Here is a 26,818-nt window from a genome sequence, read left to right on the forward strand (position 1 = left end):
TGTTTTAGATATCTGGGAGTGGATCTGGCAGCGGATGGAACCATGGAAGAGGAAGTGAATCATAGGGTGGGGGAGGGGGCGAAAACCCTGGGAGCCTTGAAGAGTGTGTGGAAGTCGAGAACATTATCTCGGAAAGCAAAAATGGGTATGTTTGAAGGAATAGTGGTTCCAAGAATGTTGTATGGTTGCGAGGCGTGGGCTATGGATAGAGTTGTGCGCAGGAGGATGGATGTGCTGGAAATGAGATGTTTGAGGACAATGTGTGGTGTGAGGTGGTTTGATCGAGTAAGCAACGTAAGGGTAAGAGAGATGTGTGGAAATAAAAAGAGCATGGTTGAGAGAGCAGAAGAGGGTGTTTTGAAATAGTTTGGGCACATGGAGAGAATGAGTGAGGAAAGATTGACCAAGAGGATATATGTGTCGGAGGTGGAGGGAACGAGGAGAAGTGGGAGACCAAATTGGAGGTGGAAAGATGGAGTGAAAAAGATTTTGTGTGATCAAGGCCTGAACATGCAGGAGGGTGAAAGGAGGGCAAGGAATAGAGTGAATTGGATCGATGTGGTATACCGGGGTTGACGTGCTGTCATTGGATTGAATCAGGGCATGTGAAGCGTCTGGGGTAAACCATGGAAAGCTGTGTAGGTATGTATATTTGCGTGTGTGGACGTATGTATATACATGTGTATAGGGGTGGGTTGGGCCATTTCTTTCGTCTGTTTCCTTGCGCTACCTCGCAAACGCGGGAGACAGCGGCAAAAAAGAAAAAAAAGAAAAAATAAAAAAAAAATAAATATATATATATATATATATATATATATATATATATATATATATATATATATATATATATATATATATATATATCACAATACTTCAGCTGAGGCACTTAAGGGTAATAAATTTATGTCAAGTAAACTGAACGACGACACATCCGAGGAGGAATGTAAGGCCAGCTAAGTGACGACCAGGGAGTAGCGGGAGGAAAGTTCCCCAGTGGGAGGACAAGTTAATTCAAGGAGTCGAACCGGCAGGACGATAGACAACAATACAAATAAACGATCGCTTCAAACAGTCAGCCTAACGACAGGCTTGTCGCTGGACAGCTAACAACCGGTGACGCGACAAATTACCACACGAAGTTATTTATGAAGCAAAACAAGTATGACTTGGATCTGTCACCGACTTAATTATATCGTCCGTTTTAGTCACTGCTGGATGGTGTACCGCTGCAACAAGAGCAACCAGAGTGAAAAGACATGGGGACAGATTCCGTCAGAAAGTTACAAAGTAACAACTGTTGTTAACTGAAGTCTCGTTCTTCACACACTCCCAGACTGACATGTTGTAGATGGGGTTGTACTACGGCGAACAATCTGATTTCCTGACAGTAAACAAAGCGTAGTGATCAACTGTCAAGTCTCGGAGCTGTTAGCCCACCAAGTGGTGTGGCGGTTCCCTTTCTCAAGCATACATCAGTGACACTGATAATGAGGTCATGCGGTAAGATACCAAAATTCGCAGACGATACTAAACGGGGAAATAAATCTACAGAAGTACGCGTCTGCTGCTCCAAACTGACACACAAACTGATGGACTGGACTCACGTAGCACACGGGTTTTTACATCGATGGGAACAGCTTTACACCGGTAGGAAAAACGAGAAGGCAAGTTACAGTATGAATTGTGCTAAGGTTTGCAGGTAGATGGTGACCTACAGCCACATAACTGTAAAGAGAAACAGAAAAAAAAGGCTCAGGGGTACCTAGTGACAGCACTAGGACTCCGTTCTCTATCAAGGAATATAAAGTACTGAAATTGAAATTAGCGAACAAAATTCTTTCGATTCTACGGTGTTAATCCTCACACATTTACAGTTCACTGGTGCGTCCCCAACCTTGAATGTTACATTCAGCTTTCTTTACCTAACTCTACAACCGAGAGAACGGAGGGAGTACAGCGGCGAGCTACTAAGATGATTCCTGGACTGGGCAACAAGTCCTCTAGAAGCCAACCAGATGACTCCAACACACAGAGCTTACAAAAGACAATGTTAAGAAGTAATTCAATACTAGTAATCAAAATCTACAAAGGCTTCGATAATCTCGATCCAAAATCTACCTTGGGCTAGATTTGTCAAATTTCACCGGTAGTGACGTAGGGAAGCGTTTTACTTCGAATGAGGCGAAGTACTTTGTCTTCAACGGAACTGTTAACAATGGAATGACTGACTAATTAGGGTACTTGAAAATACCATCAGGGACATATCTCGAAGTACACTTGACAAAGTACGTAGCCTCAACGCTACGACCGACATTATTTGCTCCTCCTTATATATAAATAAAGCTTGTGGGGTTATGTCTCTTTAAATCATTAAATGTTTGTCTACACTGACTAATCTCCGCGTCTCTGATATCTTCCACCATTACAGTGGTCTCTTCCTGTTGTAATTCGTCTGTACCTCATCTTAACGACTGTTCCACAGGCTATGGTTCATAATCGGGAATATAGGGGGAAAAGAAAATATTACGGTGCCTTATAGGAAGCGAGAGCCAACACAAACCCAACAGTTCTCCTAATCTATATCTATTCTTTGCTTAACCCAGTTGTCTCTTAAAATATCCAGCAAACAAAATATCTAGTTCATATACGCCCATGTAGTATATCTTACCGATGTCTAATATCTCAGTTTAAGTCATCCATTAGGTCGAACAGATAGGACGGAATCTATGTTTAAATTTGTCTGTTGGTCAATATCTACACCGGTAAAAATGTGTGTGAGAGAGAGAGAGAGAGAGAGAGAGAGAGAGAGAGAGAGAGAGAGAGAGAGAGAGAGAGAGAGAGAGAGAGAGAGAGAGAGAGGGAGGGAGGGAGGGAGGGAGGGAGAGAGAGAGAGAGAGAGAGAGAGAGAGAGAGAGAGAGAGAGAGAGAGAGAGAGAGAGAGAGAGAGAGAGAGAGAGAGAGAGAGAGAGATCCATGTAAGCAGATGATCACCAGCACCTGAGTCTACAGCACCTCTGACGTCACTGGCAGTGCATGGAAAAACCTTGGAGAAATATAACTAGAAAATCATTACCCAATAACGACATCTATGATGGCAATAGCAAAGGAACTTGGAATCCGACATGTGGTCAAGGGAGACGGTAATCGGCCTTCCGTGAACATCATCAGTCCAGGTGTTACGTTAATCAGCCTGGTAGACCTCGCATGCACAGATGACTCAACAAGAAGTAAACTCGACGGCAGCATGAAGTGTGTGTGTGTGTCTTTCATTAAGGTAAACATGAGTGGAATGTACACACTCCAGCTCTTCACCTGCATTAACCTGGTCACCTAACCCATCACAACGATAATATTTGTCTTGTTACTGCTGATCAGGTTATCGAAAAGATATACGAATACCACACAGTCAGCTGACCCGAATCCTATTCCACACACACAACGATGATGATGATGAGCAGCACATGGGAATCTTGACGAGTTTTCCACTCTGGTAGTTTCCACCAGCCAATTCTGTCTGACCCACATCTGCAGATAAGGTGACCATAAACCAAGGTCGCCCTCGAGGGCGTTTCATAAGTCAAGTATTTCCTCGCTTAACTGATCCTCTGCACGAGTGAGCTCTATTATCATGGAAGAAATATAGTATAATACGAGGTTTTATATCTACATATGACTCAATACGGTTTTATACCTACATACGACTTAATACGAGGTTTTATACCTACATGACTTAATACGGGTTTATACCTACATATGACTTAATACGAGGTTTTATATACCTACATATGACTTAATACGATTTTATACCTACATACGACTTAATACAGTTTTATACCTACATATGACTCAATACGAGGTTTCAAACCTACATATGACTTAATACGGGGTTTTATACATACATATGACTTAATACGAGGTTTTATACCTACATATGACTTAATACGAGGTTTTATACCTACATATGACTTAATACGAGGTTTTATATACCTACATATGACTTAATGCGGTTTTATACCTACATACGACTTAATACAGTTTTATACCTACATATGACTTAATACGAGGTTTTATACCTACATATGACTTAATACGAGGTTTTATACCTACATATGACTTAATACGGGGTTTTATACCTACATATGACTTAATACGAGATTTTATACCTACATATGACTTAATACGGGGTTTTATACCTACATATGACTTAATACGAGGTTTTATACCTACATATGACTTAATACGAGATTTTATACCTAGATATGACTTTATACGAGATTTTATACCTACATATGACTTGCTTTTCTAAGTATGTGAGAAATACTTAGAAAAGCAAATGGATTTGTATGTAGCATTTATGGATCTGGAGAAGGCATATGATAGAGTTGATAGAGATGCTCTGTGGAAGGTATTAAGAATATATGGTGTGGGAGGAAAGTTGTTAGAAGCAGTGAAAAGTTTTTATCGAGGATGTAAGGCATGTGTACGTGTAGGAAGAGAGGAAAGTGATTGGTTCTCAGTGAATGTATGTTTGCGGCAGGGGTGTGTGATGTCTCCATGGTTGTTTAATTTGTTTATGGATGGGGTTGTTAGGGAGGTAAATGCAAGAGTTTTGGAAAGAGGGGCAAGTATGAAGTCTGTTGGGAAGAGAGAGCTTGGGAAGTGAGTCAGTTGTTGTTCGCTGATGATACAGCGCTGGTGGCTGATTCATGTGAGAAACTGCAGAAGCTGGTGACTGAGTTTGGTAAAGTGTGTGGAAGAAGAAAGTTAAGAGTAAATGTGAATAAGAGCAAGGTTATTAGGTACAGTAGGGTTGAGGGTCAAGTCAATTGGGAGGTGAGTTTGAATGGAGAAAAACTGGAGGAAGTGAAGTGTTTTAGATATCTGGGAGTGGATCTGGCAGCGGATGGAACCATGGAAGCGGAAGTGGATCATAGGGTGGGGGAGGGGGCGAAAATTCTGGGGGCCTTGAAGAATGTGTGGAAGTCGAGAACATTATCTCGGAAAGCAAAAAATGGGTATGTTTGAAGGAATAGTGGTTCCAACAATGTTGTATGGTTGCGAGGCGTGGGCTATGGATATTGTTGTGCGCAGGAGGATGGATGTGCTGGAAATGAGATGTTTGAGGACAATGTGTGGTGTGAGGTGGTTTGATCGAGTGAGTAACGTAAGGGTAAGAGAGATGTGTGGAAATAAAAAGAGCGTGGTTGAGAGAGCAGAGGAGGGTGTTTTGAAGTGGTTTGGGCACATGGAGAGAATGAGTGACGAAAGATTGACCAAGAGGATATATGTGTCGGAGGTGGAGGGAACGAGGAGAAGAGGGAGACCAAATTGGAGGTGGAAAGATGGAGTGAAAAAGATTTTGTGTGATCGGGGCCTGAACATGCAGGAGGGTGAAAGGAGGGCAAGGAATAGAGTGAATTGGAGCGATGTGGTATACCGGGGTTGACGTGCTGTCAGTGGATTGAATCAAGGCATGTGAAGCGTCTGGGGAAAACCATGGAAAGCTGTGTAGGTATGTATATTTGCGTGTGTGGACGTATGTATATACATGTGTATGGGGGGGGGGCCATTTCTTTCGTCTGTTTCCTTGCGCTACCTCGCAAACGCGGGAGACAGCGACAAAGTATAAAAAAAAAAAAAAAAAATGACAATACAAGGTTTTATACCTACATATGACTTAATACGAGGTTTTATACCTACATATGACTTTATACGAGATTTTATACCTACATATGACTTAATACGAGATTTTATACCTACATATGACTTTATACGAGATTTTATACCTACATATGACTTAATACGGGGTTTTATACCTACATATGACTAGGTAACCACAATGAAAGCTCCAATGTTTAGTATTCTTCAAGAACTTCCTGCTGCACGCTCCTAGCAGAATAAACATGGGAAGAATGTAATCAGTGCCACAAGGCATCGGAGTGAAGGTTTTGAATGACCAAATTCTCCAAGAAAAAAGGGCATTTCATTAAGACTAGAAATCAGTGCTTTCTTTACTCCATAAACGCACATCGAGCTACCAAAATCATCATAAATATAACTGGCTACTTCCCATCCTTCCCCAGAAAACAGCAGAACGAGATATAGTTTGAATCACCTAGTATAACGTGGCGGAGTCATTGACACTAAGATACACATGTACAATACAAAGTATAGATGGCAAACGTTTCTGTGTATTCACCTCCACAGATATAATACCACAATGCATGAAGAGGTTAACTTGGGGTCAAGCTACTGTGAGGAGGGACTGATGGGGATACAACATCGAGGTCCACCTTCCAGGGAAGCACGAGGGACCAGCGCTACGGTCCACATAGCTCAGTGACCCACTGTAGAACTGACTCATCCTCCAAACATTATATTTGTCTTTTCTGCCATATTGTTACCTTAACTCGCTGTATTCCAGTCCTGAAAATAATTGGCTTTAAAAAAAGCACGCTTACTCTGCGTTCTGGTTTATTCTTACCATACAGATGGTAAACAAACTGAGGCTGAGATAATGCTTAGCTTTAGTAGGTGTATAAGTAAGTTATCGGCATGTACGAGAGAGAGAGAGAGAGAGAGAGAGAGAGAGAGAGAGAGAGAGAGAGAGAGAGAGAGAGAGAGAGAGAGAGAGAGAGAGAGGCGCGAAGTCAGAAACCGATAGTAAGATTGTAAGGTATTTTACTTCTACAACAAAAACTAACGTTACTAGTAATACTCAACCTTTTCGTAAATAGGAAAAAAATCACATTATGATGAGGTGGTTTGTGGTGGGAGAGGAAGGAGGGATCCTCTCTTTACGCACCTGGTCCAAGGTCACTTCAATATTCTGTGCACGTCATCACAGCCATTACCACCTGCATAACTACCAACAAAGGAAATACTAACACACTCACCATCTCCTCAACCATCTTACCTCCCCACCACCACCACCTACGGCCACATTTTTCTCTAACTTAACTGTTCACTTTAAACTAATCACCACCACCACCATTATGCTCACTATACGGTCTTCAAATCAACTACCGATTTAACATCGACAACTGTTTCCAGCTTATCTCAATATCATCCCCGGATCCACCACCCACACCTATTTATGAAACCTTGGCGTCCCATCCACCAACAAGCTAATTTTAGCATCCCAGGCAACCGTCGTCCTCCACACAATCCACCATCACAGTGATCACCGCCTCCGCAACAACCATCTTCTCGCAACCAGCCTACATCATCATCCCTCACAACACATGCCATCCTCACAACCCCCTCATGCAAACACACTCATCACACTCACCATCATCGTACTAACCCCTATTATAACCCACCATAAGAACCATAAAAGCAACCATATTACCATTAGTTATATCCATGATGATTACACCCGCCTCCACCACCACCACCTTGACGATCATCAGCGGCCACATCACCCTGACCGTCCTCACACACACACACACACACACACACACACACACATGGCACCGTCACCTTCACACTGGCCTTCATCACCACCACGACATCCATCTTCACCTCACACCATCCACCATCATACCCACCATACACTGCCATCATACCCACCATACACTGCCATCATACCCACCATACACTACCATCATACCCACCATACACTGCCATCATACCCACCATACACTGCCATCATACCCACCATACACTGCCATCATACCCACCATACACTACCATCATACCCACCATACACTACCATCATACCCACCATACACTACCATCATACAATACCATCATACCCACCATACACTACCATCATACCCACCATACACAACCATCATACCCACCATACACTGCCATCATACCCACCATACACTACCATCATACTCACCATACACTACCATCATACCCACCATACACTACCATCATACCCACCATACACTAACATCATACCCACCATACACAACCATCATACCCACCATACACTACCATCATACCCACCATACACTACCATCATACCCACCATACACTGCCATCATACCCACCATACACTACCATCATACCCACCGTACACTAACATCATACCCACCATACACAACCATCATACCCACCATACACTGCCATCATACCCACCACACACTACCATCATACCCACCACACACTGCCATCATACCCACCATACACTACCATCATACCCACCATACACTACCATCATACCCACCATACACTACCATCATACCCACCATACACTACCATCAACACAACACTAGACTGTCGGTGCAATAACTGTATGTTCACGAGACTGTTGCTACAGTCTCTCACAAGACATGCAAAGAAATGGATTTCGTACTAAGGCATGGAGGGAGAGGGACTCTCTTCTATAACATGGAGGGATACGGGCTCTGTTCCAACACATGGAAGGAAATGGACTTTCTTCCATGACCTCATCCCTCGCCTCCTCCTCCTCCTCCTCCCACCACCTCCCGTCCCCCGCAGCGTCCCACACTGACTCCCAGTTGATGTGGCTGGCAGATCTACTCAGCACACAACCACACACGGAAGTGGGCGGGTGAGGAACGAAGGTTCCACGCTGGGGTGCACGTGGTGGTGGTGCACGAGCGGCGCTCTACAGTCATGCTGCACCATCACTTCCTCACCTGGCAACCCGCCGCTCACAGGATGCTGGTCAATATGGTCAACGCAGTACAGGACGGCAGGCTTATGCTCTTCCTTGGAGCGGTGAGTTGCAACTTATCAGATGTTTTTCCAGACACATCTACGTGTAGATAGAGCTTCACACACGGGCCCCATTTCTTAATCTTATATTTCTAACATACAAACCTGAGGACTCTTCCTCTCCACTCTAGATATCTAACTCTCCACTTATCCTACTAAAATCCTGTGTTGACGTCTTTGTTTTCATGCTGTGAATCACTACCTACGTAAAGCAAAAGGAATTACAGAACCGACCTTCGTTCGTATGAGTTATGCCACTCTCATTTAAGTAGTGATTATATATTTGTACCTTTAGGTAGAAGCATAAGGTATTTCCCTTCCATTCGACTTCCAACATCATCCCTACAAAATGTATTGTATCATAGTGTTTCCTTTCTAAAAGTTTGCACTGAGACATCTTGTTCCAGTTGAACTTCAGTTCGTAAAAACAAAATTGTCAAGCTTTATTTTTTTCCATATTTGCTTATACATAATCACTCTGGCGGTAAGCATCGTTGGATAACTAACCATAAACTCCAGGAAATTCATCTTAGACATTCGTCTACGTTTGGTATATTTACATCCGTTTCTCTTCTTCATTTCCTTATAATTCTTTGAAGTGAATTTCAAAATCCGCTAACCATTCACTGCTACTTACTCAAATCTTGGTAGTCACTGTACACACTGATACTCCGTGATGTCTTCACCAGGAGGGCATCATCAGACAACACAAGACTTCCGTCTCTCACCCACACCAATGACACCACTGAAAAACACTCCCACTACTGACCCTTGTGGAACTCGTTACCTGCTGATGTTTTACTCCCAACTCCTACAATGCCTTCCGCTGACGGCCATCTCTATCATCTGTGGGAGAATGCATGGCTTTTTTTTTTCTCCCCGGTTTTGTTTTGAACGAGCCCGACCTTGATGTTAAGCTATTATACTTGTTCACTTCCCTAATGTTAGCCACTCTCCCTCTTGAAAACTGGGCCTCCTTTCAAAATGCATAATGATTAAAGTAAATAGATTCATTAATGTCGCAAACATTCATGAGCTTCTGATTTCAATGTGGGGGACACCTCTACTCCCAAGCCCTATCAAACCTGCAAAATTTGCACAATACATTTGATTACTATGTATGTGTTACGGGGAGAGAGTTTTACTTTGGGGTGGCCCGTCCCATAACCTTCTATGTATGTGCCACGTCTTTATTCCTATGTATGCACACATACACCCAAGCCTAAGCTAGGTACTCATTTATCGAGCAACCCAGAGAAGATGATGAACACTTGTGTGGGACGACTGCTTCGCCCATGATTCGAACCCATACGGGTCCGACTTCGGGTTGGCCAATGCTGACTTTAGGTCAGTAACGCTAACCACTACACCTCGTAGGTACGTGGTGGTGTGTATGTGTGTGTGTGTGTGTGTGTGTGTGTGTGTGTGTGTGTGTGTGTGTTTACGAAACGTTTACTTTTTTGGGGGGGTTCGAATGTGTAGACGAAAGTACATTTGTGTGAATGGTAATCACTAGCATAAGATGAATACTTACAGGAGCAAGAATGCTCATGACTAAACCTGGGATAACTAATGTATTAAGGTCGTTGCCTGGCTGCTTCATGGTGGAAACAAGTTGTGTACAAATGCACGAGTGCCTCTGTTGTGTGTCCAACAATGCTTAACCCCAGCTCACACCACAATTAGAGTTTACTTGTCCGCAACATACCACTAAAACCACTCACACTGACGGTATGATCATCGTCCATTGTGTCCCTTTCTCTGCCAGCCGGAGTTCACCAGCTGGCTGCAAGATGACGCCGCCCACACCCTGATGAACCTCGGGTCACGGCTGGGCGCGCGCGCCACCCGCGGCGAGGCGTGGGTGTTCGCGGTGCACAAGGGACACGCCCAGGCCTATGAGACGCTCATCACCTCCAGGAACTCGACAGCCAGCGACGTGTCTCCTCTCATGTTCTCTACGACCATCCCACTCTCTAGCGGTAACGTGGCTCTATCAGATGATCTCACTCTTAACTTCGACCCTAAAAGTGATGGATCTGACAGTTTTATTGACTCACAGTTGTGAAGGCTGTAAGGTCTGCATAATTTAGGTAAAGAATGTTGCTGCCCATCGCAGGGAAAGTTTTAAGTGGTCCTGCTCCGTAGGCTGTCTGTCATAAGCCATTATTCATAAGTCTTCGTCAATCATAATAAAATGAATCATATGTACTTAATCACGAAGTACCCGCTTACATCACTTTCACGATGCATACATATGCATATACATACAAATTCTGTCATCATTATCTCTATTAGCTTTTCTTCTTCAATTCATTTAACTGTTCCTTGAGTCAGTCCGTAAACTCATTATGAGTAGGGCTATGACCTGTGCTCAAGCTGTGACCCAGGGATGAGATTATACAATAAATATTTACGTTACTGGACTCCACCTACATGAGGTTACACCTAACTACCAAGAGGCAAAAACATTAATACTATTACCCACCCAATGTACTCTACTTTCATTCAAATAACAGTGATAATAAACTTTCATTCAAATAATAATAATAATAATAATAATAATAATAATAATAATAATAATAATAATAATAATAATATTGATAACAATAATGATAATTATAATATTTTCGTACTTGATCCCTGGCGCTACCTCGGCGAGGTAGCGCCAGGGATAGACGAAGAAAGCGCCTCACTCGTTCACGTGCACTGTCTCGCCATCATGTGTAGTGCACCGAAACCCTATCCACAACCATCCCACTCAGACCTTTCTGTGGTTTCCCCTGACAGCCTCATATAACGTCGTCCCCTGTATACCAGAGAGCTCCAATCCGCTCTTTCCCTTGCACGCCTCAAACCCCGAGGGATCTTCCACGGTTTACTTGTGTCGGTTGCAGTGCAGCATAATTACTATGAGTGAAATAATAATGGGTGGAAATATGTTTTGGGGAATACAGAAAACATATCAATTTTGTGCCATGGTCGAGGGTGAAAATTTCTCCACTTTTAATAGCCAGGTTAAGTTCCAGATTAAACCTCTTCTGTAAGAAGGCGTAACTCTGGCAAAACTCAAACTAGTTGTGGGTCTTATGCCAATGAATTCTTGAGATACCAGGACACAACTCCATAAAACCAAGTCTGACCTGACGCCAGGCGACGGACTGAGCAATGCTTGTTTGCAATGCTACGCTAAAGAAAGAAAAAAGGAAATTCTCAAGTGTTCTGTCCTTAATCATATCACGATACACAGACACAACTTTACCATATAGCACAGATGAAGCTGTTAGTGGTCGGTGATTCTCTCCTGCCATCACCTGATCACAGATACCCACCAGTTCCTTATAGATTCACGTTATTTCCTCGTGTTTACCTCGCTGATGTGTGCTACAGCTTTCAAACTCTAGCAGTCTCACACAATCGAGGAATCACGAAATATCTTACGGTATGAATATGGCACACTAGATCCACATACGTTTCCTTTATCAACAAGAATGATCAGTGTTTCCATATTCCACATAAACTTTTCTTTTCAATGACTTCTTGGCAACCATCAAGCAATGTGACAGGTGTGGAAGCAGATACAGGTCTCCAGAGTTGATGGGGGATGAACCGCCATTATAACACGAACTTCACGTAATTCCAACACTTGCTTCATAAAAATCTATGGCTAAGTGACACGATGTTGTCGTATGACGTCTCCAAGACTAACTTGGGGCAATGGACAAAACTCTTCACACCGCTACCATGATATACCCTCCCATCCTCCGTCCAGGAATCTCCAATTAATTCATGTCACTGCAACGCAGGCCACGACCCGAGGATCCTCCACCAACTTGTCTGGTTCAGTAAAGCCTACTATGTTTTCCCAGGCGTTTGTTCTGTATGCTCCATGTCAATCAAACAGATTAGTGTATCACAGTCATTTATCACTAGAAAGGTGTGTCTTGAGTGTTGGCAGGGAGTAACACACTCTAACTATTTCCTTTTACAAATCATATCTTTCACGTGCCATGGTGTGGATGACACATGGGAACCTCTTGAATGAAATACCACTCGGTTAGTGATATACGGGGGGAGATAGGACCTTAATGCACCCTGAGGACACACTCATCACTTACTATTAAAAGAAAAAAAAAAGCGAAAAAATGAACCCAACTCCTGACTGAGTCGTTGTCTGCTAATCTTTCATCAATAAGAACATTCTATTGTCTTGACTTTTCCTGTCAGTCATTCACACTGCATTGTGTACACAAGTGATCTTTTCTAATCTACAAAAAAAAAAAAATGTCTGCTGACCCTGGGTTTCCCGTTAAGCAATTAAGACAACGTACAATTCAACACCGATATGAACTATTTATCATCCCTTAAGGCATAAAGTCACCAGTATACGAGTCTTACTATTCAAATCTTGATCCCCCTCATCATTTTGTGTCTGCCACGCTATAACCTCTCCTACATCAAGTCTCATCATGAGACTGGAATACGGGAAAGATATCAAAACTACAACATGTTGGTTTCAGTGTGTGATGATCAATACCTGTGTCACCGTGACAGAGAAGCGGTGTGCGTGGTACCAGGAGCCACCACTGGCCACCAAGGCGACGTTCTGTGAGACCTACGAGGGATACAACGACTTCTGCCACTGTCATCACCCACTACATCTCCACCCTCACACCGCTGTGAGTCCTACCCTATCCTTACGCAACTGTTACCCTGGTGCATTATTCCTACGTCATCATTCCTCTCCACTCTAACTTCTGCATTACAACTATTCTTAAAAAAAAGTCACATTTGTGTCATCCTCTAGTTACTCCTATACTACCACTGCTCCAGACTAGAGTGGCTGTTAAGAAAGAAAATAAGACGTTAATGAGTTCCACAAGCTGAACAGTGTGAGGAGAGAAACAGACATCATAACGGCCTACCTCTTAGTTAACACGCACTGCTATATCGAGCAGTACATGTTTCGGCTAATGGCCAAGGCTGACAAGAAGCCAGTTCTTAGGGGTAGAAACCATAATAGTATCTATACTCGTACTAACTGCCCTAAGAAAGCCTTCGGCATTCTAAACAAAACTTTCATCTTTTTGTTAAGGGCAGACTTAACTAACTGTGACACAAATCAGACGTTAAGGTAATACCCACTAGGGAAGACTGCGTTCAGAGGTGGAATTAAGTCGTAATGAGTTTTAGAGAGAGAAACATTAAGAATCTGAATCTTAGGAAAGTTAAACTTTACGTCTCTCTCTCTCTCTCTCTCTCTCTCTCTCTCTCTCTCTCTCTCTCTCTCTCTCTCTCTCTCTCTCCAATGAAATTCTATCCAAATTCGAGTAAGCAGAATTATTTTTACGAGACGAGCAACAAGATAAAGGAAGCTAAAGAAAAAAAAAGCAGAGTCGATTGTGTATGAATAACTAGAATATTTGTCAATAAAAACAAGAGAAAAAAAGGAGGGAGAAAGGGAAGAAGCCTGAGGAACATTTGCTTTTGACAGTTAAAGACGAGGCTGATCTATCAACAGTTACGGAGAGAGCCACTCACACAGAACTTAGAGGTGAGGATGAGGGATAAATGCCACAACAAGGAAACTTCAACCTTAGAAGTAACTTTAAAAATTATAATAAACATTAAAAGCAGAGTAACCATGTACATAATATTGACCAGCGCAATTATTTTGGGTGAAATCAAAAACCGCAAGTACACAGCATCATGAAAAAATAATACATTACAATGAGCAATGAAAATAGGAAACTAAAAAAGAAATCTTTTTTTCACCAGAGACTAACAGGCATCAGGTGAACAGACCTGTGACTGACACCGATAATGGAACACCACAGTCAAGGATCCAGTATTGTATCAACACTGTTTACTCACCGTAAGATGACGGTGGTTTACGTATCCGCTACATTGTTCCTTCCTGTTCTTGGCTTGCTCTGTTTCTCTCCACCTAACAATGTCAGGGCATTGCTTGATGCATGACGCTCCCCTCTTGGTATAAAATGTTTGTGAATCCTTAATGACATTATACCATTATTTGATATTTTGATTACCATTACCGCCGACATACGTGGGAGCTTGTGTACGTTGTTACGTTACATGGGCGAAGTATTAAAAGCTAACCCTCTACGCTTTCACGATGTGTGTCTTCCCCTCCTGTGACGCCAACCTCACCAGCCACTCATGAAGATGGAGGAGGTGATCCCCATAGCGCTAGTGACGGCCAAGCGGTTCCCGATGGTAGTGCGTCAGGTGCGGCAGCTGTGGGAGAATCCTGGCGGGAGGCAGACGCCCCTCGCCCTCCTTGTGGACGGTTATGATCCCCAGGCAGAGGCACTAGCCCGGCTACTCAACCTCACCGTTACCTTCCATGACAACCCCGTCCCTAGAGGTGAGCACTGGGATGCAATGGTCACTCCCACGAGCGCATACACACAGTGCCTTCCTTCTCCTCCTCCCTCACTCCAACGAACACTACAATCGTCACTTCGATTGAAACGCTAAAGATCATACCATCTTAATGAATCTTAATGAATTTATCAGTGCTACACCTAGGCAAACGTTACCATTCTAGTGACATCATTGTTTAAATATGAAGTGCAATTAATGATAAACACTGTTGTGAGGTTCACCTTTACTCGTTGCCTTCCTTCCCCAAAAGGTACCAAACACAGAGTCAACCAACACATCAAGTTCTCCCTCCAGACCATCTTCCAGTTATATCCCGAGGTCGACAAGGCAATCATCTTGGAGGATGACCTGTCTCTCGCCCCCGACTTCGTAAGGTACGTCCGTGACCTGGGGAGTGACCTGACCCGTTGTTGTAGTTATTGGTCTCCAAGATTGCTTATCATACCTTTTAATCTCACAATATGAACCAATGCTCAGGAGCTTAAGACTTGTTGACGGTGTTTCTTAAAGATTCTCCTTCCATGTAAACAATGTCTTGTACAAAATGTGGTAAATCACCTGTTTCAAGTGAATTCCAAGTAATCAGTTCAGAAGAGGTACAGCGCGGTAACAAATAACACACGGAATCATGATATAAACAGTCAAATCTGAACTGCTTCAACCAATACTTACGTGAACTCAGAAGCTTTCAAAATTACATGACTTTAGATTCTTCCATTACAGGGAACTTTAGAAAGCATCATGTGACACGTGACGTAAAACTCTTTGTTATATAATCATTACTCCAGCAACATACGAATTAGCTTTCCCCTTCCCTCACGGTAAGACTAGGTAAGTATTTCTCCCTCTCTCACCACAGTGCCTCAGCGACCTACCTCCCCCTGCCTACGTAATGTGATCTACCTCACCGTAACCACGTTAACTCTGCTGCCTTGCCTCACCATCTAGGTCTAGGTAACCTTTCCCACGTGAAATTCACCTTTTTCCTTAATACTTAAAATCACGTGTTAACTTCCCTCTAACCCTATTACTACAACAATGACATCAATTAGTACCTTCTTAACTATGTGATGTCCAATAACTCTGCTTTACGTCCCACAACCTTGCCTCCCCGTCATGACGTAATACATATTACCTCAATCTGAAGTAACCTCAACTATGGCCTAACCATTTTCCATACGCCTTGACAGTGCATAAATCTGTGTACCTTCCCTACACCACGTGACCTCATGACTTCCCTGTGCTCTTCATCAAGACGACCTCAAAAACCTCTCCTGGCCACATGCCTTCATCTACTTCCCCTTGACGTTAACTACTTCCACATCACATACCCTTTTCCCTCAACAGTTACTTCCAGCAGACGGCGTCGCTCATGAACGTGGACAAGACTGTACTCTGTGTCAACGCCTACAGTTACAACGCCTTCCCCCATACAGCGTCAGACCCGCGTCGTATCTACCGCGTCCAGTCGTATCCTTACTACGGCTGGATGACCAGCAGGACCCACGCCCACAAGATGCTCAGTAACTGGGCCCCTCTGGACATAGTGAGTTCCTGGCCGTCGCCTCGCCTGAATATAACCACAATGACCAACAACAAATAGAGCTGGAGAAGCAACAGAGGAAGGAATATAAACCACATAGCAAAGGTCACACACACACACGAGTGGTATAGGTTTCGCTTGTGTGTAAGTGTGTGTGTGTGTGTGTGTGTGTGTGTGTGTGTGTGTGTGTGTGTGTGTGTGTATGTGTGTGTGTGGCGTCTGGGGTAAAACATGGAAAGTTTTGTGAGGCCTGGGTGTGGAAAGGGAGCTGTGGTTTCGGTGAATTACACATGACAGCTAGAGACTGAGTGTGAAAGAATGTGGCCTTTGTGTGTGGCCTTTCATGTGTGGCGGGGTAGCGACGAGAATAGATGAAGGCAGCAAGTATGAATATGTACATATGTCTATATGTATATTTATATATGTTGAAATGTATAGGTATGTATATGTGCATGTGTGGGTGTTTATGTATATACATGTGTATGTGGGTGGGTTGAGCCATTCTTTCATGTTTCCTTGCGCTACCTCGCTAAGGCGGGAGACAGCGATAAAGTATAATAAATAGATAAATAAATAAATAAATAAATAAATAAATAAATATATATATATATATATATATATATATATATATATATATATATATATATTTTTTTTTTTTTTTTTTTTTTTTATACTTTGTCGCTGTCTCCCGCGTTTGCGAGGTAGCGCAAGGAAACAGACGAAAGAAATGGCCCAACCCCCCCCCCCCCATACACATGTATATACATACGTCCACACACGCACATATACATACCTACACAGCTTTCCATGGTTTACCCCAGACGCTTCACATGTCTTGATTCAATCCACTGACAGCACGTCAACCCCGGTATACCACATTGCTCCAATTCACTCTATTCCTTGCCCTCCTTTCACCCTCCTGCAAGTTCAGGCCCCGATCACACAAAATCTTTTTCACTCCATCTTTCCACCTCCAATTTGGTCTCCCTCTTCTCCTCGTTCCCTCCACCTCCGACACATATATCTTCTTGGTCAACCTTTCCTCACTCATTCTCTCCATGTGCCCAAACCATTTCAAAACACCCTCTTCTGCTCTCTCAACCATGCTCTTTTTATTTCCACACATCTCTCTCACCCTTACGTTACTTACTCGATCAAACCACCTCACACCACACATTGTCCTCAGACATCTCATTTCCAGCACATCCATCCTCCTGCGCACAACTCTATCCATAGCCCACGCCTCGCAACCATACAACATTGTTGGAACCACTATTCCTTCAAACATACCCATTTTTGCTTTCCGAGATAATGTTCTCGACTTCCACACATTCTTCAAGGCTCCCAGAATTTTCGCCCCCTCCCCCACCCTATGGTCCAATTCTGCTTCCATGGTTCCATCCGCTGCCAGATCCACTCCCAGATATCTAAAACACTTCACTTCCTCCAGTTTTTCTCCATTCAAACTCACCTCCCAATTTACTTGACCCTCAACCCTACTGTACCTAATGACCTTGCTCTTATTCACATTTACTCTTAACTTTCTTCTTCCACACACTTTACCAAACTCCGTCACCAGCTTCTGCAGTTTCTCACATGAATCAGCCACCAGCGCTGTATCATCAGCGAACAACAACTGACTCACTTCCCAAGCTCTCTCATCCCCAACAGACTTCATACTTGCCCCTCTTTCCAAAACTCTTGCCTTTACCTCCCTAACAACCCCATCCATAAACAAATTAAACAACCATGGAGACATCACACACCCCTGCCGCAAACCTACATTCACTGAGAACCAATCACTTTCCTCTCTTCCTACACGTACACATGCCTTACATCCTCGATAAAAACTTTTCACTGCTTCTAACAACTTGCCTCCCACACCATATATTCTTAATACCTTCCACAGAGCATCTCTATCAACTCTATCATATGCCTTCTCCAGATCCATAAATGCTACATACAAATCCATTTGCTTTTCTAAGTATTTCTCACATACATTCTTCAAAGCAAACAGATATAGGGTGTTTTGGTCGAGGTGGTGTGCAAAGTGAGAGGGTTAGGGAAAACGATTTGGTAAACAGAGAAGAGGTAGTGAAAGCTTTGCGGAAGATGAAAGCCGGCAAGGCAGCAGGCTTGGATGGTATTGCAGTGGAATTTATTAAAAAAGGGGGTGACTGTATTGTTGACTGGTTGGTAAGGTTATTTAATGTATGTATGACTCATGGTGAGGTGCCTGAGGATTGGAGGAATGCGTGCATAGTGCCATTGTACAAAGGAAAAGGGGATAAGAGTGAGTGCTCAAATTACAGAGGTATAAGTTTGTTGAGTATTCCTGGTAAATTGTATGGGAGGGTATTGATTGAGAGGGTGAAGGCATGTACAGAGCATCAGATTGGGGAAGAGCAGTGTGGTTTCAGAAGTGGTAGAGGATGTGTGGATCAGGTGTTTGCTTTGAAGAATGTATGTGAGAAATATATATATATATATATATATATATATATATATATATATATATATATATATATATATATATATTTATTTCATATATTATACTTTGTCGCTATGGACTCACATTCCATAGAAATAAGAGACGCTCGAGGAAGTGGAAGGCAGACTTGACAGAAGAGAGACAAGTACAATCGGCAGATCAGGAGGTAAAGCACTTCAGAAGTGATGTTAGGAGGTTCATATAAGAGAGAATACAATCGAGGATATCACAAAATTATTTTGCAAATATCATAATAATGTTCCTATATCCTATCCTATGCACCTGCACTCAAGCACCAATGACTGTTTTTCATTCAGAAATAATATTTAAGAAAATTCAGAAAGCATGAACACAATCAACGTATTTTACTTTCCAAAACACACACACACACACACACACACACACACACACACACACACACACACACGGAAAAAAGCATGCAAAGTAGAAAGCAGGAATCAATTATATTACACAACAAATGTACTGCAAAACATACAACACTGTGCGCCAGGATAGTAAGGGATGGTAACCAACAAAATACAATAATGGTTGGGTAACCATTGGAAGCCTATGTCCTACCAGCACTAAGGGAAAATTATGTAGTAATTTCGTTGCAGAAAACAAGTTAGCACTCGTACTAAACAATTCCCGCGGACATACTAGACAATGGTCAGGGAAACCTGCTGCACAAAACTGGGGCAGCAAAACGCATCGTAGAGCCATCCCTCCCCATAGGTTAAGACATGAGCACATCGATGTCAAGCAGTATGAAGATACATGAAGAAAAGCGAAAGTTCATGCAATCCACTGTCAAAATTATCCCACTCAAAACTGGATTCGTCGTGGTCATGATGACAGCCAAAAACGTGTAGTATTGCTGGCTGATGGGAACTTGAGATGAATGATGTGTACAAACAACAGTAACCATCTATTCCATGTGAGGCGGTTCCCAGTCCCACGAGAGGCGACTCATGATACCCTGAGACATTCAGTCTTGCCACCTGAGTGACTACGGTGTGATCTTTACACACATACGTGAAAGGTATTCTTGACAACTCGAACCTTCACTGATTAGACTGGTTGGTCAATGATAACTGAATACCAAAAGACTATGAACAGTAAGCACAAACTCGACCTCTGATTTTCCTAAATTCATCTACCTTTTTCTACCATCTCCTGCACCCCCCCCCTCTCTCTCTCTCTCTCTCTCTCTCTCTCTCTCTCTCTCTCTCTCTCTCTCTCTCATCGTGCCTATCATCCTGACGTGGTGTGGCATCCACCTGCAGGACGCAGACTGGGACCTGTACTCCCGTCAGAACCACGTGGACCAGACGCACGAGGTCATCATTCCGGAGGTGCCGAGGACCCGGCATGAGGGTGGGGCGGGCCTCCACGTGACCAACTTAGAGCAGGAGATCACGTTCGACCAGCGGCCCCTCAACACGCTCCCTAACGTTAAGCTCAACGTCCACCGCCACTGGCATCACGCCTACGCCCAGGACAGGACGCTCGATATCAGGCAGGCCACCGTCGTCACCATCACCAGGCATCCGTGTGTGGTGGCGCCCGTTCCCCGGTACCAGGTAAGCCTCCACTTCCAGAGTCCCAGGTACTAGGCAAGACTCTTGTTAAGGTCAAGATATCTGTACCTCACGTCCCTAGTGAGTCTCTAACACATGATAATATGAATATCTTAATCCCTGGTACTGGTTGAGGCTCCCTTACCCAAGATAACGATGCTGGCCTTTAGGTAACAGGTACTTCCAACGCTAACAAAGAGGTTGTGCTCCTGTTCCCGGGTAACAAGAGAAACTACTATCCCTACTTACAAGCAGATGCCTCCGTCCCCATGAAACTGGTGACACTGGAGGTCCATCCAGAGGCAGTACGAGATACTACTGCTCGCAAATAATGAGGCACGATTCCCTTTCCCAGCTACCAGACATGATTTCTGTCCCCCCAAGTGAAGAGACTCGTCCCAGGTATTAAGGTAAAGCCCACGACGTCAGGAACAATGATATGTGAGACTCCTCTCCCTAGCTAGCAGATGTAGTCCCAGTCACCAGTCGTCAATAAAGGCTTAAGTTCCTTCTAAGAGGTTCTTGTCCCCATGCAACAAGTGAGACTCTTGTCCTCCGTCCCTATATACACATATGGCACCAACTGAGACTTTGGCTCTTCAGTACCAAGTCAAGTCTGCCATTCCACATACAAGGTCATGTCTCTATCTCGCAATACAAGAATCCCGCTCCACAAGATCATAACCAGGACAGGCTTCCAACTCGTTCCAGGTAAGACTGGCTTGCGTTCTTGAATATCAGGTCAAGGTTCGGTCCCCAAAACTTCGTACGACCTTTCGGCCTCAACACTACCTACTGACGAAACCATCGTGAAGTAGTTAAGCGAGACCCATATCTCAAGGCAATGCGTTACTCCTGCCTATACTTCGTTACTCCTGCCTATACTTCGTTACTCCTGCCTATACTTCGTTACTCCTGCCTATACCTCGTTACTCCTGCCTATACCTCGTTACTCCTGCCTATACCTCGTTACTCCTGCCTATACGGCGTTACTCCTGCCTATACGGCGTTACTCCTGCCTATACCTCGTTACTCCTGCCTATACCTCGTTACTCCTGCCTATACCTCGTTACTCCTGCCTATACCTCGTTACTCCTGCCTATACGGCGTTACTCCTGCCTAAACGCATTACATATCTTATTTCTCAAATATCAGATGAATATCCGTTCCCAGTTACCGTGTGAGACTCCTGCTCCCTGCACCAACTACAGCTCACACACCTTAGTGACCTGCAGGAGGAACAGGTGAGGCTTTCCTCAACACAGGTGATATAAAGGATCATGTTTTCCACAAAACTGCTTGACAGTAGTTACATAGCAGTAAAGGAATTCTGTTAACTCATGTTTAATCTTCATTTCAGAAAAATACAACCTACGTCATATATATGAATCACACGCGAAATGAGGATAAGGAAATTTCGTACAAGGTTCTCGCTAAGGTAAGATTACATCACTAACATTAAGATTCTTAACGTTGCGAAGTTCTCAGTTATGCTGAACTTGTCTGTGATGGTATGGCTAACTAATCCTCAATGACAAATGTACATAGTGTGACAACTCGGCAATATTGTCCAATCACTGATTTATGACCTTCCTGGGTCTACTTTCATCTCGTATGCTGGAGGATCCTCTTGTACTGAACTAAGAGTGGCTGTGTCGCAATAAATGACGTACAGCAAAAGGATGAGGCATATGGAAAATGTCATTTCGAACAACAGCCATATAATGTTTACAAGGCCCTCAATCAAGAATCTCTGCTCAAAATATTATAACAACTGAGCATGTAACTCACGACACTAATTGCCAAAGACCCTCTCTCCTCATCCTGACCCTCACTGACCTCAACCTGACTATAACCGATGCCATCCAGACTCACAGTGACCCCCAGCTCGACCCTGAGTGACCACCTTCAACATCACAGACCATATCTTCACAGTCAGGGACTCTGTGCTAAAGCATACCGACAAAAACCTGACCCACAGTTCGACACCCTGAGCCTCACTAGCCCAACCTTCATTATTAGTCTCCAGAACCATGATCGCACATCAAGCCACTGTCTGTACTTCCCTGACATCATCGTGGCTCTCAGTGACACCATTCAGGCTTTCACTATTTCCATATTCACCAACACTGACCTCTTACCCTCATCTCAAATGTCACTATTCCTTCCAACCGCATCACTGTGACCCCGAGTAACTCTACCTTGACCTTCACTTACCTCAGCTTGTACCCTGACCAACATGCTGACCCTGATCTCTCCCTGTTATTCACTGACATAATCCTGATCCTTAATGATCCTACCATCACTGACAACCTCGGATAACGAAAATAACTCATGTAACCTAAATTTTCCGATCTTAAGACACCATCATGATCCTCAACTGATATAATAATGCCTATCAATGACTCGGCCAACACTATCCCTGACCTCACCTTGATTCTCAATGTTCATTCCGTGAACGTGACTAGCCCTTTCCTAACCCTGTCAGATCGCATCATGTTCTTCATTGGCATCACCGTGACCCGCACTGACCATCATCACCATTTCCCCCACCTTCACCTACAGTGACGTACCTGTAAACCTCACTAACCTCATCTTAACCCCGCAGTGCCTGGGGTTCTACCACCAAAACCTCTACGAGAACTACCGCCAGACCTTCTCCATCAAGTTCTTCGAGACGCCCATCATCCTCGTAGCCTGTTGGTCGTCTGCTTACTGGAGAGCTCCGACCACTGGCTTATGGTAACATAGAAAACCAAGCTAACGTACAAATGTTGTTACACGTTATGACACAACATTACTTATGTCACAAACTCAGAACACCCGCACCAGAAACATCTCACTTCACATATTCAGTCGTTGGTGATGTATTTTCGGACATAACGCATGACAATATTGTGTTAGGAGTAGAGGTGAGTGGGAGGGATGGTGCATGAACGGGGTTATATACTGTTATATACCGTCATCAGTACATGCAAAACCCCAAGTTGCCCGTTGTACATAAATATGGCAACAAGAACACGTGACAAGCAGGCTAACTACACATATCTGAAAACATACCATACACTTCTAAACTTTATAACTTTCTTTTTTCTATTTCTAAATCTTAAACCCCAGTCCAACCACCTCTTCCTACTCACCCTAACCATTAATAAAAAAATAAAAAAGTGAGATCTATTATCTGGGAGGGTCATGATGCGTGAAAGTGGTCTGTCCTGTGGTGGTGATGCTGTGTATGGAGACGACTGGTGTACATAAGAAACCTGGAGTACTGAAAGACATATGTACAGGCAGTACGATGTGTTAAAGAAAAGGTTTCTCACTTACTCTAATGATGGTGAATACTTTCCCTTATTTACTCTATTTCCCTTTCATTAATCTCTCTACATTTCAAGTGAGGTCCGCCCTTGATGTGGACTTCTGTCCGCGACTGGAGCCTCCAACGGGGAGAGAGAGAGAGAGAGAGAGAGAGAGAGAGAGAGAGAGAGAGAGAGAGAGAGAGAGAGAGAGAGAGAGAGAGAGAGAGAGAGAGAGAGAGAGAGAGAGTATAAGATTCTGTGTGTGACGGGTACTTGGATTATGGAAAGCATTTCAATATACTGTACGGAATAACATCAGAAGTCTTGCGTGCAGAAGGGTTATATTGTGTAGAGGTGACCTTGTGTGCAGATGTGGCTTTGATATATGAAGGGAACTAAGTGTATTGACATGTATATCATGTGGACGGTGTGTGTGTGTGTGTGTGTGTGTGTGTGTGTGTGTGTGTGTGTGTGTGTGTGTGTGTGTAAACACAGACGTTAACTGAGAGTAACGCTGCTTCTGAAATGGTCCCTCGTAACTGAAGAGGATGGTGAAGAGCACGATTTAATACTAGGGGCCTAGTCAGAGAAGTGGGCCCATTATGTGGATGAGGACTTCAGTGACAAGATCCTTCGGCGTGGATCGTGCTCGGGGGTATGGAGGGGACCAGATGCTTGCCGGAGACATTAGACGGAGAAGGGATTCAGTTGTAACACGATCATGTGAGGAGGGAACCTGATAAGTAGAAGGAAACTTGCGTACAGAGGAAACCTGGTAAACGAAGGAGCTTGGCTTGTGAAGACTTGCTGTCCTCAGAGGAGTCTGTCTACGATCAAGTATGACGGATGAAGGGGACTGGGTGGCTGAAGAGAAGTGGATTGTTGTGATAGAGGCTTGTGATGCTTGGGCGTGGCATGATACATGGAAGGACCCTAAAGTCAAGAGGACATTCGGTGTGTGTTAAAGAGGCCTGGTATGTTTAAAGAGAGCTTGGTATGCAAAGGGATCTCACGTAAGGATGGTATATTGTGTGATGAGGACTTGGTGTATAGAGAGTAAGTATTGTTTCGAGAGCCTCCTGGGAGGAGGAGGCCCGGTGGGAGCAGGGTGGGAGTGATGCCTGAAACCTGTTCGCTGTAATGGAGCATTCTAACGTGAGTATGGTGGGACTGGCGCGTGAAACTGTGGGTAACGGGTGTCTCCGGTGTGCCTTATGTCGCCTTATGAATGCAAAGTTTCCTTATATGCCGTCCGAGATCCAATAACCTGAGGAATTGCTTCAGACGTATTTCCCCGACTCCTAATTATGCCTCTTGTGTCCTACAGTGACTGCGTGCCTGATGGCGTCATCTACCAGCCTACGACAGGGGATCTGCAGTACGCAGAAAAACATCCATGGCGACACTCCAACGCCTCCACGGAGATCACCTGGCGCGTTCCGCCCCACACACCGGAGGAGGAGTTCCGTCTCAACAATGTTCGAAGCCTCCACGTTGTGATCAACGAGTGATCAGCAATACCCTACCTCAGCAGTAAACCTAACCCGCCTCCGTAACTGACTCATCAATCTACAACCTAATGTTACTGGCATTTGTACAGAAAACTGTGATTTCATTTCAATTAATTTCAGCACATTTGTCACCGAATCCTTTACACTTTATTTGCGGCACGTGTAAGCCACGTGCATCAAATCATAGAGTGATACGGATCATTTCTCCTTCATCTATAATATTCTGACCTGACCTCATATGCAACATGAGGTGTGTGTCTTGTATAATGCGTGGTGGTGTTAAGGTTATACTGTCCGTCTCAGAGGATATTACTTAATGTTCAAGTCTTGCTCATAGTTCCATTTTCTGGGGCTATCTACATAAGCAGGCGGCATCAGCCGTACATTCGTGCAGTGTCTCCTTAACATAGACTTCCATCCCTAATGAATTCTTTTCAGATACATAAAGGAATTCAAACAGCAACAGACCACTGGGTACTTTCAGCGATGTCTGTGACAGCGGAAAAGATCAGAAACGAAGATTTCTGTGTTAAGATGAACAAAATCTATTAACCTCTGACGTGGGACATCATCGAACGCTTTCTGCAATCTAAATAAAAGACATCATCTTACATGATTATATCACATATAATGAATAAAGTAATTCTCCAGGCATGACACACTTGCTGACTATCGTATACCAGAAAGTGATTCTCAAAATCTTGTCTCGAATGATGGTATCCATAACTTAACTAACTACAGACGTAACTATAAAATTCCTCAGGGTCTCACTTAATTGCGCATTCCTCCCTGGTGCACCTTTTATTGTCCTTGATAGTGATCCTGACATTTCTGCTGACAGTAAACATTACTATTATCATTTTATCATCCGTGTTCTTAAGCATTAGTCTTTTATACTGTGTCTATATACTGTGCATTAATTCATTCGACACACTCACTTACCCATCTTCTGCCTTATGATATCATCGTACTTCTCCAAAGTCACTTTTCTATGTTATCTTTACGTTGTAGAGATCAAGCAAAATTATGCTACTACCACAGAGTCGCTTCTGGCGAGGTTGTCCCACTGGGAGTAGTCTCGTTGGCGAACTTTTCATGCTAAAGCAATCTACATTTCCCTAGCACTGGAAGCAGCACAGACTTGGAATGCAGGAGCCTTTAGAAAGGACCTTTTCATAAAAAGTGCTCCCGGGGTGAAAACTGCAGAAGCTGGTGACTGAGTTTGGTAAAGTGTGTGAAAGAAGAAAGCTGAGAGTAAATGTGAATAAGAGCAAGGTTATTAGGTACAGTAG

At 43.6% G+C, this 26,818-nt stretch overlaps 1 protein-coding gene across 1 annotated transcript; it reads left to right on the forward strand.

Annotated features, from left to right (window-relative positions):
- The first annotated feature begins 8,487 nt into the window (after window positions 1–8,487).
- Window positions 8,488–26,605, forward strand: LOC139749122 (protein O-linked-mannose beta-1,2-N-acetylglucosaminyltransferase 1-like). The gene is made up of 10 exons (XM_071662741.1): window positions 8,488–8,697; window positions 10,463–10,676; window positions 13,249–13,373; window positions 14,869–15,082; window positions 15,353–15,476; window positions 16,450–16,648; window positions 20,423–20,719; window positions 22,077–22,154; window positions 23,325–23,458; window positions 25,343–26,605. Exons 1-10 carry the CDS (start codon window positions 8,593–8,595, stop codon window positions 25,524–25,526), a joined length of 1,674 nt encoding a protein of 557 aa, XP_071518842.1. The 5' UTR covers window positions 8,488–8,592; the 3' UTR covers window positions 25,527–26,605.
- Window positions 26,606–26,818: the final 213 nt, after the last annotated feature.

Source organism: Panulirus ornatus, chromosome 6 (assembly GCF_036320965.1).
Source record: "Panulirus ornatus isolate Po-2019 chromosome 6, ASM3632096v1, whole genome shotgun sequence".
Classification (NCBI taxonomy): domain Eukaryota; kingdom Metazoa; phylum Arthropoda; class Malacostraca; order Decapoda; family Palinuridae; genus Panulirus; species Panulirus ornatus.

Excerpts from the sequence above, each read along its gene's own strand:
- LOC139749122 (XM_071662741.1), top strand. The coding sequence starts at position 8,593 with ATGCTGCACCATCACTTCCTCACCTGGCAACCCGCCGCTCACAGGATG. Across the intron at positions 15,477-16,449 it reads CTCGCCCCCGACTTCGTAAG|TTACTTCCAGCAGACGGCGT; the intron begins GTACGTCCGTGA and ends TTCCCTCAACAG. Across the intron at positions 23,459-25,342 it reads GCTCCGACCACTGGCTTATG|TGACTGCGTGCCTGATGGCG; the intron begins GTAACATAGAAA and ends TGTGTCCTACAG.